The following is a 17,020-nucleotide window of genomic DNA, read 5'->3' as shown; positions in this document are numbered from 1 at the left end:
TAAAGTAAGACCTCGGACAGCATTTCAAAGGTATATCCGTTCTTATTATATTTTTATGACCAATCAAATAACTGTTTTGATAGTAAAAGTTTTTTTTAAATTAGCTCTTCCAATAAGAGAGCCCAGTTTTCGTATTCCGAATTTTGCTTCGATTCCTATGCTTTTGAGCATTATTTGAAGCCTAGTGCCCACGAGTGAGATTTCCTGAGATCAAAACGAGATTCGATTTATGAGAATCAGTCCGGTCTTACACGAAGTCCTGCGTGGGGTAATCGATCGAACAAGATGGCATTAATATTCATAAACCTTTTGACACACTGCTGTTTGAAGGACTGGATTTTTAATAAGATTAAAGACTTCATTAGGATCAAAAAGATATTTAAATAACCTACTAAAAACAGTTTTAAACGACAAACTAGATCACTCAAAGTTATTTACGAATTCTAGAGATCAATTGATAAAGATACTGTAGATCAATAATTATTTTTAAATAATTGATTCGATGTATAGTAAAATACAAGTACAAGTAATGTTGTAATAAACTGTTTTCGTATGGTAATAAATGCATTTTTATCCATTCAAATTTTTGCCAAACGACCCGCTGAGGTTCACGAAAGATTAACCACTGTCGGATATATTATTAGCATTACAGAGAGTTTATCATAACATAATATACATTACGTTTATGTATGATATTTATTAAATGACGTATCCGCATTACCATTTAATCTTACTTTGAATTTAATGTAGCTTTGGCTTAGACTTGGGATTTTAATTTTTGCTCAAATAAGGTTGCCAATATTATCATTAATTATATTGCAAATGTTTAAAACTTTATTGTTGTTAAAAATGTGGAGTAAGATATTCTCATAGATAAAATTTTAAAAGACATAGAGACGAACAAGAAACCTTCTTTGGTAGTCACTTAAAATTAATGACATTCTTTTTTAGCGTTATAAAAGTCAACAGACTTACTTATTTAAGACATGACTGTAAGCATCCATAACGGAGCCTTTAAAAAGGTTATTTTGCATATTTTATCAATTACCACTGCGACGTTCTAACAATATACAAATAGTCGCTTAAACCCCCGACTTTGAAGGGTATTTATAAATTTAAATTACTCTGTGTATGTTTATTTATAGACGTGGATGTTTTTGTTGGCGGCACTATTTAGAATATTCTAACTAGATTTTTTACAAAACGTTTGCCGCCCCATGACGCAATGATAGCTGCCTGTACAACTTTTACAGCTCTTTTATTACGCCATATATTGTTTTGATCAATTAAAAAACCTATACAGGGTTTTATGTGATGAAAACTACCTTTTAGGTTCCTTTATTTTATTTCGATTCTTTAGGAATGTGTTTAGATGCACCTACTTACATTATTCTTATTTTTTTATTTTTATTAAATGGAATATAATATACATGTGGTATATTCTGGTCAAAGCAAAGCTGAAGTGGGATTGGGCGGGACACGTAAGCCACATGCATTCCGACCGCTGGGCAAAGATCTCAACAGAGTGGGCACCAGAAGATGGACGCCGCGACCGTGGCCGGCCTAGAAAAAGATGGCGCGATGAGCTGGAACCATACCAGCCAGGCTGGCCACCGGTGGCGCGGGAGCGAGCACAATGAAAGACCTTGGGGGAGGCCTTTGCTCAGCAGTGGGACAGCATCGGCTAGAAAAAAAAACTGGTCGTGTATAATTTGAATTTTGCAATAAATCCAATTTTATATATTTGCTTAAAACCTTGAAATAAAAGAAAACTATTCAAACCCGTCCGTTTTAAGTCGTTTATTTGCCTTATAATGCCCTAGTTATAAAATAAGTTGATATACGTGAGTTTTAGTTGTATCGCGGCGTAGTACGGGGACAATTCCGCAATAAGGGGGAAGCTTGTGCCTGGTGCAGAGCGACTACTTATAACAGTTTAATTTATTTATCGATTCCACCCTATTGGGGCTACAACTTTTGTCATCAACTAGAAAATTAAAAATTTTAATGATCTTTTATAATAATAAAATACCTAATATAACTGTTTTATGTAAATAATAAGTTGTTGTTGGACTTAGAAAGCCTGTTATTAGTAAAGATGGTAGTTTTTTTACAGGTACATCGTGGTCCGAAAAGATTCCTCTAAACATCTAAGTTTTTAAAGACAAAATGTTGTTTCTTTCAACTAAAAGTATATTAGCTCCTAAAGTTTGTAGTCATTTTGATGGAATTTTGCACATACAAATTGGAGTGAATGACAGAGAGAAAAGATATAGACTTGGGGGGAAATTGAACATGAGCGAGGGAAAATGTATGTCTATCTTTCGGGATTCTAGCCTAATTTATTGATTCCAAAGAAAAAATAAAAATAGAAATGAAAAACACCATTATTCATAAAATTAATTAATAAAATATGATGCATTACTCGGAAAAAATACACGCTGTATATTATTATAAAACTGCGTTAAATTAAAACGTGGAAGTTCAACGATGGCTTACATAGCGAAACTTTTATTAATTAACATGCAAAATTCACTCAATACGTTTCCAACACTGTGACAAATTCTGCCTTTTTAAACAGCCATCAATAAAATATCGAAGAAATCTAGATAAGCAGTGCTCACATTTTAATAGCTACAAGATTTTGTGATCAAAATCCAGATAGTTAAATATTTTTAATACGAATCAAATGTGGTACAAAACCACTGAATTGTAAACAATATACAGATTCCCATTTATAACATTTAGTTTTGATTATGTTTGAACATCGTTTATCATAATGGTGTTTCTAGTAGTCCGCTATTATTTCGCATTGCAAATTCCTAGTTCGACTGGTATATAACGACCCCCGAGTTTAACTTGTATCTATGATCTAAGGGCCGTTCTTACAACGGTCGGCGACTAGCTTACCTATGACCTAAATTGTTCTTAGACAGCGTCATGCTAAATGTGCATTTGTGTCATAAAGTATTCATTGAATCAATCGATTATATTATATAAGTAGAAATAGCCCATAATATGCCAATAGTTCACATATTTTGTATTTTCGAGCTTCAAATTTATAATTGCACTAGACTTTGAATAAATTATGCCAATTGAAAGTTTATTCCTAGTAGGAAATTGGAGGTTGATATGACATTCGTTCCTGTTCAAACTTCATAATATAACTTTGATAATAAGTACTCCTCGTTTAATTAGGATGCCGTCACGTTAATTTTATAGTTATGAAATGTAAAAATGGAACTTTTAGCTGTACGGTTAATTTGAATTTATCTTTTTACTTTTACTTTTGATTACGTGCCTACAAAACATGTAGATGTAGTCTTATTTTAGGACGGAGGATTAAGTTATGAATCCTAAATATTTGAGGTCGATGTCTTATTGCTTACAATGAAGTCAATGCTAGCATTAGTTTATAAGATAAGATTTACATCTAGGACTTGATAATGACTTGGTGATTACTTCGGTACATAATAATTGTATTATAAGTAGCGTGTTTTTAGAATTTATTTTCGAATTACTTTTCAATTTACATGTGCATTTTTTTCATGTTACTTATTGTGACACACCGTGAGTGACTTTAGAACTTTTAGAAACCTTTAGCTGTTTGCCGGTCTTTTGGAATTCGATAGAAAAACGACAAATTAAAAAGTAATAAACACAGTAGACAAATGACTGGGATTATGTTTTAAATACCATTTTTAATCTGTAGCAATAGCGATTGCGTGCGTACATGCATGTCCTGTAATGGTCGGAGTTTTACCTATAATGTTGTATAGTTTGCGAGCATGTCAAATTCCAATATCGCGATTCAGTCATTACTCTAATGTCATACAGTTCACTTAAGGCCCCTGTATACTATCGCATTACATTGATCATCACTCTGTGATGTTTGTTAATAGCGAGCGAGTTTAAGACAAAAAAAAATTGAGGATTACTCGTAAATATTGCTCATATTAAATCATAATAAAATGCTCAATACAGCATGACAATGTTATTAATTATTTTCTTTCTTACCTCTCTAAAGTATGGCAATTAAAAACTCTCATATGACAGATACACCTTTTTTTCTCTGTAATGTAAAGTTAAAACGTTAGCGGACTGCGCTGAAACTTAGATCGTTTTAGTATACGCCGCTAAGTATCTCACGTAGGCCTATCCGCGCTTGCAGAATCTTAACTACCCCCACGAAGGTGCTGAAATTCTTATGGTATCAAAAAATGACAAGAAAATCTTTACGAGACAGAGGATTTTATGTAACGTTTTACTGTCGATTTATGCAAACATATTTGCGTGGAAACGTGATCGCTTGTTTGGCGTTTGTATCTTTATAAAATGTTTTTGGTGAAATAAAACGGCGTTGAAAACAATTTCATTTTGTATACTACTAGCTATTTACAACATTATTTTAGAAGATTAATTTTTTCCCCGTGCGAGTTTCTTCCGCCGGTTCTTCTCGCCGGGCTAGTTCCCGAACCGGTGGTAGGCATCATGTAGACGTTCAGAGAATATTTGCAAAAATTTATTCTGAATAAAAAGTTTAAGTTTGAGTTTGAATTTAACCGAGCTTTGCTCGGTATTCGATGAAAATGACGTTTTCTAAAAATGATTCCTAGCTAGATCGATTTATCGCCCCCGAAACCCCCTATATACCAAATTTCATGAAAATCGTTGAAGCTGATTCCGAGATTAGAATTATAATATATATTATGAAATGAAATATAATATATACAGTGTGTAACAAAAATAAGTGATAATACTTTAGGGTGTGTACGTTTTCCTTGTAGAGAATTCACTGTGAAAGAAGCAGCTCTGAAAATCGATTTTTTTTCACTTTTGTATGGGCAAGTGCCCGAGCGTCAAGAGTTTCCCCTTTCCCCATACAAAAGTGAAAAAAAATTTTGGTCTTCTAGCGCTGCTACTTTCACAAGGAACATGTACACACCCTAAAGTATTATCACTTATTTTTGCAAACCTGTATACAAGAATTGCTCGTTTAAAGATATAAGATTTAGATCGCGGCAGGCGACAGATTTGTTCTATGCCTGCGAATTATTTCTAGCAAAACCTACAAATTTTGGATTCTTAGTCTTATATTATTTAATTATGTGTCTCTACAATTTTTATACTATTAAGAAACTAATTTTTAAGTTGTCTCTTTACGCTTTTATTTTTACGGGCTTTGGCCGACCACACATTTCCACCATTGTACCCTGTGTCGTCAGGATCGACAGCGGTAACCAACCACGCGAAAACCCTTTGATATGATCTCAGGGAGCGCGAGGGACATGGCGACGCCTTGATAATTTGGCTGTTAGCGATATCGATTTTTCTCAGCAATGACTAAAGCTAAGAAATTAAAGTTCATTGTCAGTATTTATCATGTATTTGTCTGTGAATTACCCATAGCATAACACGAAAAGACCTCTGTAAAAAAGGGATTCCTATTTTGCCAACAGAGGAGAGCGATTTAAGCTTCCAAAATTTGTACATAAATTGGTTCAGGCATACACTTTAATTTGGCCATAGCTTATATGAACGCGGCGTCACCTTAAGCAGTCTTGGGACCCGCTGCAACGAATTCAATCATAGGAAGAGTAGAAAGTATATAGTTTTCCCTGCCCATAAATATATTTTATAACTTCCCTTAATTTATTTCGATTACTAGTCACTAATATACCGTTTGATATTTCACTTTCTGAGGTTCTTGATACTTGTTAGTATTTATCTACCACCAATTAAGTGAACAAATATTGTTACAAGCTCACAAACTTCAAGTTTAGCTTATGTTTCATCCGCCAACTGCATCAAAGCGACACCGTAATTAGGATATTAAACTTTTTGTTCCCTCAGAAAATCATTATGGATGTATATATATATATATATATATATATATATATATATATATATATATATATATATATATATATATATATATATAATAGCCGTAATTTTTATGTCAAAATAATAATAATTATGTAAATGTAAAATATAATGATAGTTTAACATTTTCATAAAATTTCTGTTATTATTATTATTGAAATCCGGAATTTCACTGCCTGTGCTTAGCTAACAGTATGATAAAATTTTTGCCTTTATTTGCTTCAGAAACATGCGGCGAAAACGACTTCCGGTGTGACAACAATAAATGCATAGAGAGCTTCCGTCGCTGTGACCGAGTTGTTGACTGCGCACATGGCGAAGATGAAATGGATTGTGGTAAGATAAATAATAGTTTATTTTGTTTTTAACATCTCTAGTTACTAAAATAATAAAATCTAAGAGAGAAAGCCATCTAGTATGTATTTTATAAATAAATAAAAAATCAAATGACTTACGGGAACCTTTGAATAATTATTGTTTAATTGATAAATAATTAAAAAGATAAAATATGCATTTACAGAATGCAATGCGGATGAGTTCAGATGTGAGGACACCGGTACTTGTATCGAGGCCAGAAAGGTGTGCGACAAAAGAAACAACTGCAGAGACGGCTCAGACGAACGCAATTGTGGTAAGGCTATGAATTTGTTATTCATTTATAATATCATATCATTCATAATCATCATAGTATTAACATTTGGAGTCTGGACACTAATTATATGAAAAATCTCTGTGCATGCTTCATGGACTTCAAAATGTAAGTACCCCAAATATTACACTGGTCCGGTAAACATGTATGTAAAGATCGAGGGAAATTCAGATGCGAGGATGGGTCTTGCATATCAATTCTTCTAAGGTGTGATGGTTTTAAAGATTGCTCGAAAGATGGTAGCGACGAGCTAAACTGTCGTAAGTATGACAATATTAACAAAACTAATATGGTTGTAGACAAATTTACTAACAATATAAATTTTGAAAAGCATGCAGCTCTAATGAATGGCAATGTGATCATGGAAGTTGTATAAAGCGAAGTAAGAGGTGCGACGGACGCGTGGATTGTCCTACGGACAGATCTGATGAGAGAAACTGCGTCGGTAAGGATTTCAAAACTGTACAAAATCATAATATCATTTTTTATTACTTAGGAAAAATAAAAGCAAAGTAACTAGATGTACATAATTGTCATTAATTACGATAATTACAACGCATGTAAGCAACACAAGCTTAACGTTCAAAATCACCAATCTGCATGTATTTTCAGCCGAAGGATACTTTAAGTGCAGATCCGGAAAACTAATTCCCGACTACAAAAAATGTAATCGTCGTTATGACTGTGACCCTGGAGATTATTCAGACGAACAAAACTGTCGTAAGTTTAGTCAGTTATTACCAATCCCTTGAATCTCGTCTATCTCATCGCAATTTCGATTTCTTCACCTATACATCACGTCTTATCCTTCGTCTCTGTTTTAGAACTCTCACTTTCAGATCAAGTCTTCGTCATTTACCATTGGCAGTGTCTTCATCTTTGTTTCTCTGTTCTCTAATTTCGTCATCAGTTTCTTATTTCAATCAGATAAGTAGATGCAGTTGAAAATCTAGATTTTTTTTGCCGGTCAGCATGTGGTGAAGGCGACTTCAAATGTGACAATGGCTACTGCATCCTACCATCGAAACGATGTGATAGAACGCATGACTGTCAAGATGGCTCTGATGAACGAGATTGTATTTATGGTTTGACTCTTCCTAAATTTCTTGTTACGTCCCATTGCGATTATTATTTAGGTTACTTAGATTATTTCAAGGGTCGGTGGTGGTACGGTCTGCGATATTAAACAACTACTACCAGCCGAACTGATATATTATGCAATGCATGTAAAATTGCATGCATATGAAATGTTTTCTAAAAGTTTCTTAGTTTATTTTACTTTGGTCCCACCAAAGTGAATAGAACTCCTGATAGAATAAGTACCAATATCGAAATTGGATTGGATGATAATATGAAAATGCCCTCAATAGAATATAATATGTTATTGTAAATATAAAATAATATGTAATTTGACACACTTTTGCATTACTTAATTTTAAGTACTAATAAAAGCTTTAATTAGATTCTAGCATAGTTGCTGTTGGAATCACGTAATGGCCACTTATATTATTGGTTATGGTATATGCATTATATTATGGCAGGCACTGTATGCATGGCTTATCAATATAAATGTTCGAGTGGACACTGTGTACAAGCTGAATCACGGTGCAATGGAACTGTGGAATGCGTTGATCATTCCGACGAAAAGGACTGCCCTTGCAAAAGGGATGAGTTCAAATGTCGCGATGGGTCATGTGTAAATTTAGCCAAGCGTTGTGACGGTCAAAAAGATTGTCTTTTGGGTGAAGACGAGTTGAACTGCGGTAAGTAGTGCGGTACCCGAGATGGTGTGTGAATAACCTCTATCAGACACATTTGGGGATGTATTTAGAACACATCTTCCGCATGTAACAAATTTGTAACATAATATCTTAATATTATAGATTATTTTATATATATACTGCATGATGAATAGCATGCTAGAGCTTCAGCTACTGATGATGATGACTGACAAATTAAAAAATACTTTAATTATTATTATACATAATATTAGTTTGTTTATTTTTTGTTTACATAACTTTCTGCTACGAATAACTAAAACTCAACATATTCGTTACTGTTGTTCAGAGAAAAATACTTGAGATAATAATTTTTTTTATCAATAAGTAATATTCTTATTTATTACTTTTATTGGTCCTTTTTATCAATTTTTTTACAAATTTTACTGCCTGTGCTTCATTATCAGTATGTATACTCTACTTCTCGGTTGCCTCAAATTTGGTGCCTACAAATAAAAATATATATTTCTTTTGATCTACTCATCTTGGATTATAAGAATAATGTACTTAATCGATATTTTTGTTTCACTATGTAATCTAGAGTTTTTTGTTTATATAGAAAATACTTAAGTAATTCCCTTAGTATTGGCCAAGTATCTCTGAGTATGGGCGTGAGTTTTTCTTCTTCATGTAAGTAAAACTTTTAATTTAAATTACTGATCTTTTTAAACTTATTTCAGCTATCGACAGCTGCAGAGCCGATGAGTTCACTTGCGACCCAATATCCACCACCAGATGTGGTGTCAGATGTAATGGCTATCGAGAGTGCGACGATGGAGAGGACGAGCGAGACTGTGATAGTGGTAAAAAATTCTTAAGTGTTCGTTTTATTTTAATACATATTGTAAGCCTTCTAGAAAAATCTTGTCTAGTCACGACTTAACTTGCTGCCTTCTAAGAAGTGTTTTGCCACAAAAATATATTCTTCTCTATATGTGAAAATGAACAAATTTCAGCTCCTGTAAGGTCATGCTAAATTCCCTGTAGTACTTAAGTAAATCGAAAATTCAATATTGTACTGTTTTAACTTTCTCCACATTTCCGTCTAAATTGACACTTTTGTCACCATGAAACTGTTTTGAGGATGAACAAAAAGGTATCACCTAAAACAGTAAATATACGATGTAGACGAATGCAAAATTTACCCTGAGCTGGGTCAAGCCTAAATCCGTTTTTCATTAACTCGATTGTTAGATAAAGCAGTGTCTATGCTTGTCGAGGTTCTATTTCTGTCAATCGATTCAAGTTGATAGATGGAGATCAATGTATTAATTCAGTGCTTAAATTTAGAACTAAGCTGTTAGCTGCATATCATGGTAATTATTCTACTTTCATCCCATTGACTTTCATGAAATTAAGACGTGTTCAAATATAGTTTTCGTCCAATATTTAAATGTTTTTTTTATGAATTATACATACTTTATGATTTGTGATTATGATTAAGAATGTGTTTTGTGTGTTAATTAAGGATATTAGAATAAATTAATTAATTGCGAATTTATTGCTGAACATGCTTTTGCGAATTACGTTATTGATATTATACACACCGTAAGAATTTAGCTGTGCAATTACTATAACAACGCAATTTTCATTAAATTTTTTTGTGTGTTTTTTTCAATAATTGATAAGTGTCTTACAATCTAAATGTATTTCTTTTTTAGATTGCAACGTCTCGTGTGATGGACAGTGTCTAGACGACAGTAAAATTTGTGACGGAACCAACGACTGCTCAGACGGTAGCGACGAGCAGGACTGTTCATACTGCGATGGGATCCACGATTTTAGGTAAACTGTTGTATCATGCTACAGTTTTTACAAAGGCGACATTATTGTGTACTTATATTTACTGCGAATTGCTGGGCAAATTAGTATTTTCTTCTACATTTATTAACATGTTAAATATATAGCGCAGCCTGCGACTTTGAATCTCGTTGCGTTAAATTGTTATCTGCGTTTATTGTTTAATAAGTTTAAAAAAGTAGTTAAGTATTAAAAAATTGTGTAAAAATTGTTTTTATAGATGTGACGATGGTGAATGCATAAACGCGAACCTTGTCTGCAATAATCTCGACGATTGTCGTGACGGCAGCGATGAACGAGACTGCGGAAACACAACTACACCGTCGTGTAAGTTTTTCTTGTGTATCAAAAATAAAAATAAATCTGAATCAACAGACTTTTTTTTTATATTTTCTGGCTGGTTTCCTGAAACAGCTGTTAATGAAATTTCAGCTTGAAGTGATGATGAAAAAGGATTTGTTTATCCTAAGAAAATTACTTAATCCTTTTTTCAGACGGTTGCAATGAAAATCAGTTCCAATGTGCAAGCGGCGCCTGCATCGATATTCAGTTCCACTGCGACAAACACAGTGACTGCGTTGACAACTCCGACGAAGATAACTGCCGTAAGTATCCATTACTATGCCCTAGACCCTAGTCAATAAATATACACCCAACTTTTTCAGGCAACTAACAAAATCTTGAGGCACTCGCAAATGATATGCTTAATGCAAAGGCTAAAACGGCACAATCACTTTTACAATGCAATATACCGCCTACTTGCACTTTTATATTATGCACAACTATCAGCACTGCACTTTTTATTTCACTTTACTTGTGACACAAAAACAAAATCAAATAAGATAGCATTATTGCAAGAAGGCAAGAAAGAACAATATAAGCAGACAATAATGATGTCATACCTAAAAGTCATTTTACTACAAGTTGTACTCGCTACGAGCAAGTCTAAATTCAAAATACTGCTGTAGTTTTGACATAATATGACGTGGATATTAAAGAAGTGGTGATGTGCAGTATTGATGACGAGGTCCTCCCGGTCGCCGGTAGAGATGCCGCCTTGTGCTGACTCAGAGTTTACATGTTACGACGGCCGCTGCATACCGTTTTTGAGGCGATGCGACAATATTTATGATTGTTCGGACTTCTCAGACGAGCAGAACTGTCATAATTCCGGTATCGATGTGACTTTACCCATTTTTGAATGCGCGTTTTACCTGCGGATAGTGCACGGTGCCCTCTCTTTCTTTTCTACCTTTACACATTTATTATCCTTTGTAAAGATAAAAATAAGTTGTCTAAACTACAATTGAAACTAATTAATTTAATTTCATCATCCTCATTGCGATATAGCGCCTTATCCCCTTTTCCTTATTATACTTTTATATAAAACTAATCGTAAAGCAACATAGGTATAATATTATAATATATTTTATTTATTCCTGTAAGTCCAAACTTCTAATTTTTTTATTTATTTCCATAATACAAGTATTAAACTCTAGTTGGGTGCCGTGAGCGACCCGCAAGAAAGATTTTTATCTGCCCTATACCTAGAACGTGATTTTTTTCTAAAATGTAATAGGTAGTTTCAATTGCATAAATATTTCCTTAGACATTTCTTTCATAGTTACCCTAGTATGCACGTAGAGTGTTTTAAAACTTTAATAGAAGTAGTTGCCTTGCATGTATCAAATTATCCTTTGGATAGATGTATCGGTAACAAATAGAAAAAGAATTAGAATGCAAAATACGTTAAGAGGATACACTGAAGCCGTTTTTCCATACAAATGTTGTCCCCTGTTTCCTTCCTGGATAATGCCGGCAGTTATAATTTTTTTTCTGAAAATATATGGCCACTATTAGCATGTCCCTATGTTTTATTTTTTTTCATAATTTAATAATTAAAAAAAGATATGAACTTTCAAAAACCCAAAATATGGCCAGATTTTCCGCTGTGTTCAAACATCCAGAAAATAAATTTGGCTAGATAAATACAAAAAAAAAATAAAACATAGGAACACAGCTCAAAACTTGCTTTAATTTTAAATGAAAAAAGTACCGAAATCGGTTAAGTTTTGGAGAAGAAATAAGGGGACAACGAATCGTTGATTTTCTGCAGTTGTCTCTATCGCGCTCTGCTTTAGGTAAGGGATACAGCAATAGATATAACAAGTACTTTTTTTTTTCATTTCTCTAGCCCTTGGTGTATCCTCTTAACGTGCACATTACCAGGTAATATGCAGATCCCCTAATACCATCCGTTAAAGTGTGAAATTTAAATGAAAAAAGCTTATATTTGCAATTTACCTAGTTAGTTTGCATTCTCTTCCTTCGTAAAAGTCCTAAAAACTTTGACCTAAACGTCTTGTCAACCTAAGATTGTTGTTGTTTTGATCACCCAGGTAATCTGCAGAATACCTTGTTAATCTGCAGTCTAACTGGTTTACGCACATTAACGGAAATGTGTTTAGGAGAATGTGGATTACTTAGACCTGTTAATGCACATTAACGGTGATGAAAAAATATGTATTTAGCAAAGACGCAATAATATTAAATAATATCCTGATAATACCTTTAATTGTGATTTTTTTTAGTTAATTATTTTATCTTTTGCAGTATTAGCACGTAGTAATCATAAAAAAAATACGAAAAAAGTTGAGACTTAGGTAGACTATATAGGCTGTACTCGGCGAAACATGGCGGTAGCGGTCATTAGCTTTGTCCTCACTGTGCCTTTTTCGAAAATTGAAGATGAAAGTGCACAATGTGGACATATCTAGCGACCTTTTTAGTCTAGGCTCTAAATAAAAAATGCTCGCACTGTATTAAGAATACTTAAGAATAAAATGGACCTCTTATAAAGACACAGATTATTACAGACTTAACGGAAAACCTCTTGGTAACTCTTAGAATGATAATCTCCAACTTTTTATGAGTTTGAAGTGATATATTCGGTTCACATTGAGTACGCAAAATACGATATTGCCCTTAGACTAGGAACATCAGCTTCATTGTTAGACGCGGTTTAATATAGAAAATGACAAGTTTTTTGAGAGGAAGTCAATGACCGCTACTGTCTCGATTACCTTATATAATGATAATTTATATGACATGGCAACGTCAACTACATATAATATAATATTATATGATATAAACTAATTAGTGATCACTGAACACGTAGAATATCGGTCAATGTAGGATCAATGACTTGTCTCATTCTCTAGTATAATATTATTATGATATTTAGCTTTCCCGTTTCCATAATAATATTAAGAATGCAGTAGGTAGAGGTAGAAGTTTGATAGCGTCATTTTTGTGTGTGAATGTAAGATACAAAGATAGGCCATTTCTAACTGTCGTACCGCGTTTAATAGTATCAGCTGTATATTCAGACTCAATGCAATGCCCTTATGTTGAATCACGAAAGCTTTTTCGCCTTATTGCTCCGAAATATTCAAATAAAATAGAATGAATATACAATTTCAAAATATTTAGATTTCCATTCGTATCTTTCATGCGGTACCTGTCTGTCAAGCTCTATACCGCTCCGTCCTTGTTTTTCAAATCATGATATTTTTTATGTTATTCTACAAAAATACTTTAAAATTTCAGCGTGCGATCCCGGCGACTGGCAATGTACTTCTGGTGAATGTATCCGGGAGAACCAATATTGCGATGGTAAACCAGACTGCAGAGATTACTCTGATGAAATCGACTGCCCCTTCACCACACCTCCACCGTATATCCCACTATACACACCCGGCCCCACCACCACCCGAAGGCAAGAAGTTACAGTCCCACCAGTATTTATTCCTCGACCAGATATTCCTCTACCAGGTGAGAGAACTAGTCATAATTTATAAGTGAATACTCATATTTAATTTATATATACAGGGTTACCTCGTAAGTCGACCTAGATCCCTTATGGGGCTAAAGTTTAGATCATTTCTGACTGATTTGACAATGAAACATCCTATCCTAAATCCAATAGTTTTCAAGATAATCTATTTTTAAGTATTTTTCATAAAAGTCCGTTTTAGTCTTTTGTTATAATATCTCTTTTTTGTAATCTGAGCCTCTGGTATGTTGTTTATAACTTTTATTTTAGTAGATAAATTGCCCTATCCAATTTAATTTAAAAAAAATAGAGATCGCCCAATGGTCAAAATTCGACCTTAAGCTTAATTATCTTCTTCTTTTGGCTCCCCGTTTAAAGTATTGACAATTTCAACAACAATCAACCAAGATAATCGGCCAAGTTATATATATAATTGCAATCTCGGAATCGACTCCAACGATTCTCATGAAATTTAGTATATGGGGGTTTCGGGGGCAATAAATCGACCTAGCTAGGAATCATTTTTAGAAAATGTTATTTTATTCGTGTTTTATCGAATACTGAGCAAAGCTCGGTCAAATAGCTAGTTAATTATTAAAGTAGACATAAAACGTATGTATAAGTATAATAATATTATGTATATGTATAAGTTATATATTATACTAGCTGTTATCCGCGACTTCGTCCGCGTCAACAAAATGGACCAAATCTTAAGCAACAACAAAATAATTTTTAAAATCGGTCCCCCCCCGCATCCCCGCTTGATGTGCAGGGGAGGTCCCATAAAAATATATATTTTCTTAAGATTTTATATTATACCATTTTTTCGGCACCATTAATAAATGTAATTCATGGCGAATTTACACAGACAGACGGACGGACAGACCGAAACTATAAGGGTTCCTTGTTGACTACGGAATCCTAATAACGGACTTTTTATGATACTTACATACTTAAAATTAGATTATCTTGAAAACCATTGGATTTAGGATATGGTGTTTCATAGTCAAATCAGTCAGAAATAATGTAAAATATAGCCCTGTAAAGGATCTAGTTCGAATTACGAGGTAATCCTGTATATATCTCCGACAAGATTTTAAAGGAACACGCTGTTTATAAGTTTGGTAAGATATAGACTGACCATTACAAAATAATTAATGTGAGCATTGGTCGTTGGGATGCCTTTAACAGTTCGAGGCTTGATAAAGCTAAAGTGTTCTTGTGTACAACCAGGTGTTTGCAGTACTTATAAACTCTGTACAATAAAAATTGAAATTCTGATAAATGGTTCCTTCATCAACCCGCCTATTAAAAGCACCTCTAGACGTTGGACAATGTTCCATTATGGAGCAACTGGCCGATTGGAAGCAGCCAACTTATACTTTTGAGATTATTAATTTGGCTCTAACTTTTTTGTTTTAGAAGACAGATCACTCAAGCTTATGACACACCCAGAAAATCAATCCATGATATACGGTAAGTTTCAATATTTTGTTACAAATTTGAAGAACGTAATGAGAAAAAAATACAGAATTATAATAATGTAGAATTTGTACTAATAGAACATGATAAAATTGTATATTTTTATCACATACAAGGGGATGGAACCAGGTGAGATCGACATAAGAAATTAGAGGTTAAAAGATAGAAACCTTCTTGGTTAATAAGTGTTTCAAAGTGAGACCTATTGTTACTAATCACAAACAAAGAGGTTAAAGTTATTTGAGAAACAATTTACAAACGTAGCTGTTAAGGAGAATTTGGGCATTGGGTGTTAGCTAGATTTTGTAAAATAGTAAGAAAGTTTAAGTACGAAAATATTTATACGAAAGATAGAAGAAACAAATACTATTCTTTGATTTTTTAACCGACTTCTAAAAAACGAGGAAGTTATATGTTCGGCTGTGGATATTTTTTTTTTCAAAATTTGATTTGATTTGATTGCTAATAAAGTGTCAGATGTTTCTAGTCTGCTAAGTGCTCACATACGGTTTTGCTCGATAGTTTTACTCGAAATCGAGCAAAAACCACCGTGTGGACCGCAAAACTCACAGCTCGAAGGCTCGCATCGAGCCGGCTTAACATTTTTTTTGAAACTAGTTTTTAATATACGTAGCTAATTTCCTTCGAACAGGAGTAAAACTATCGAGCAATGCTGAATGTGTGTACGAAAGCCCGAGCCGTGGTTTTTACTCTACATGATTGCTCGATCGAGCAAAACCGTATGTGAGTACTTACACTAATGATGATATTATCGTATTTTACACGATGCACAGTGTTTTAGAAACCTCGGACATGACTAAGTTAATCATTAATGCAATGAGTCGTCGGCGGAGTATTTTTCACATAGCTCCTAGACTAGAAAATTGTCCTGACGTTTATGTGGCGAATCACAGCAATTTTTTTAAAAGGAATCTAGTAATTAGTGGGTAACTAAGTAATCCAAACCCAATGTATGGTAATCCACAAAATAATTTGAAATCGTATGTGACCTTAACAGCGCTGTGTCGAAAAAATTGTTAATTTTATTATTATAAAAATAATCATTACTTTTGAGCATAGGTACGTTGCATTATTAAAATACATTGCCATCTTGTGCCTGAATTTTCCGTAACATTTGTAAACGATATATTGTTCTAATCGGGGTAAAAAGTGTTGAAGAAAATGGTCTACGAATAATAAATAAGTAGTTTATTATTCATAGTCATTTCATTTCTTAGTGACATTATTTTTGTAAAATATACTCTAAATTTTCAATTTTAATTAATATATAATAACCTTTATTTAATTAAGTTAGTGTATTTAATTAATATTTATGTTATTAATGGTAAAGCACACGGTTTATATCGGTTGCACCGGTGGTGGACAGGTAAAAAGCAGGTGAAATACTGTAAATATATTTTTATTTAAGTATAACAAAAAAATTGCATTATATATTTTTGTACTGAACTAAATTTTTGTGTGTTTCTTCCATGGTGGCGGTACAGCCGTTGTTGGTGAGTCAGTGTACCAGTTACTGGGTGCATAAAAAATAATCATTTAATGGGTTCTAATAACGCAAATTTAATATTATAA

At 33.4% G+C, this 17,020-nt stretch overlaps 1 protein-coding gene across 6 annotated transcripts in view; it reads left to right on the top strand.

The window, feature by feature from the left end:
* Window positions 1-17,020, top strand: part of LOC121739342 (basement membrane-specific heparan sulfate proteoglycan core protein-like) — a 196,612-nt gene that overhangs the window by 138,656 nt on the left and 40,936 nt on the right. For 3 of the 6 annotated variants that reach the window (XM_042131739.1, XM_042131738.1, XM_042131743.1), the window contains 12 exons: window positions 6,109-6,219; window positions 6,404-6,514; window positions 7,145-7,252; window positions 7,504-7,617; window positions 8,074-8,295; window positions 8,991-9,113; window positions 9,972-10,095; window positions 10,331-10,437; window positions 10,605-10,715; window positions 13,720-13,944; window positions 15,368-15,421; window positions 16,933-16,941. In XM_042131739.1, the coding sequence (XP_041987673.1) occupies window positions 6,109-6,219; window positions 6,404-6,514; window positions 7,145-7,252; window positions 7,504-7,617; window positions 8,074-8,295; window positions 8,991-9,113; window positions 9,972-10,095; window positions 10,331-10,437; window positions 10,605-10,715; window positions 13,720-13,944; window positions 15,368-15,421; window positions 16,933-16,941 (1,419 nt within the window). The remainder of the gene's footprint in view (window positions 1-6,108; window positions 6,220-6,403; window positions 6,515-7,144; window positions 7,253-7,503; window positions 7,618-8,073; window positions 8,296-8,990; window positions 9,114-9,971; window positions 10,096-10,330; window positions 10,438-10,604; window positions 10,716-13,719; window positions 13,945-15,367; window positions 15,422-16,932; window positions 16,942-17,020) is intronic. The other 3 variants (XM_042131740.1, XM_042131741.1, XM_042131742.1) reach the window with 3 other exon arrangements.

Source organism: Aricia agestis, chromosome Z, assembly GCF_905147365.1.
Source record: "Aricia agestis chromosome Z, ilAriAges1.1, whole genome shotgun sequence".
NCBI classification, from domain to species: Eukaryota; Metazoa; Arthropoda; class Insecta; order Lepidoptera; family Lycaenidae; genus Aricia; species Aricia agestis.
This window is presented reverse-complemented; position numbering and strand designations above follow the sequence as displayed.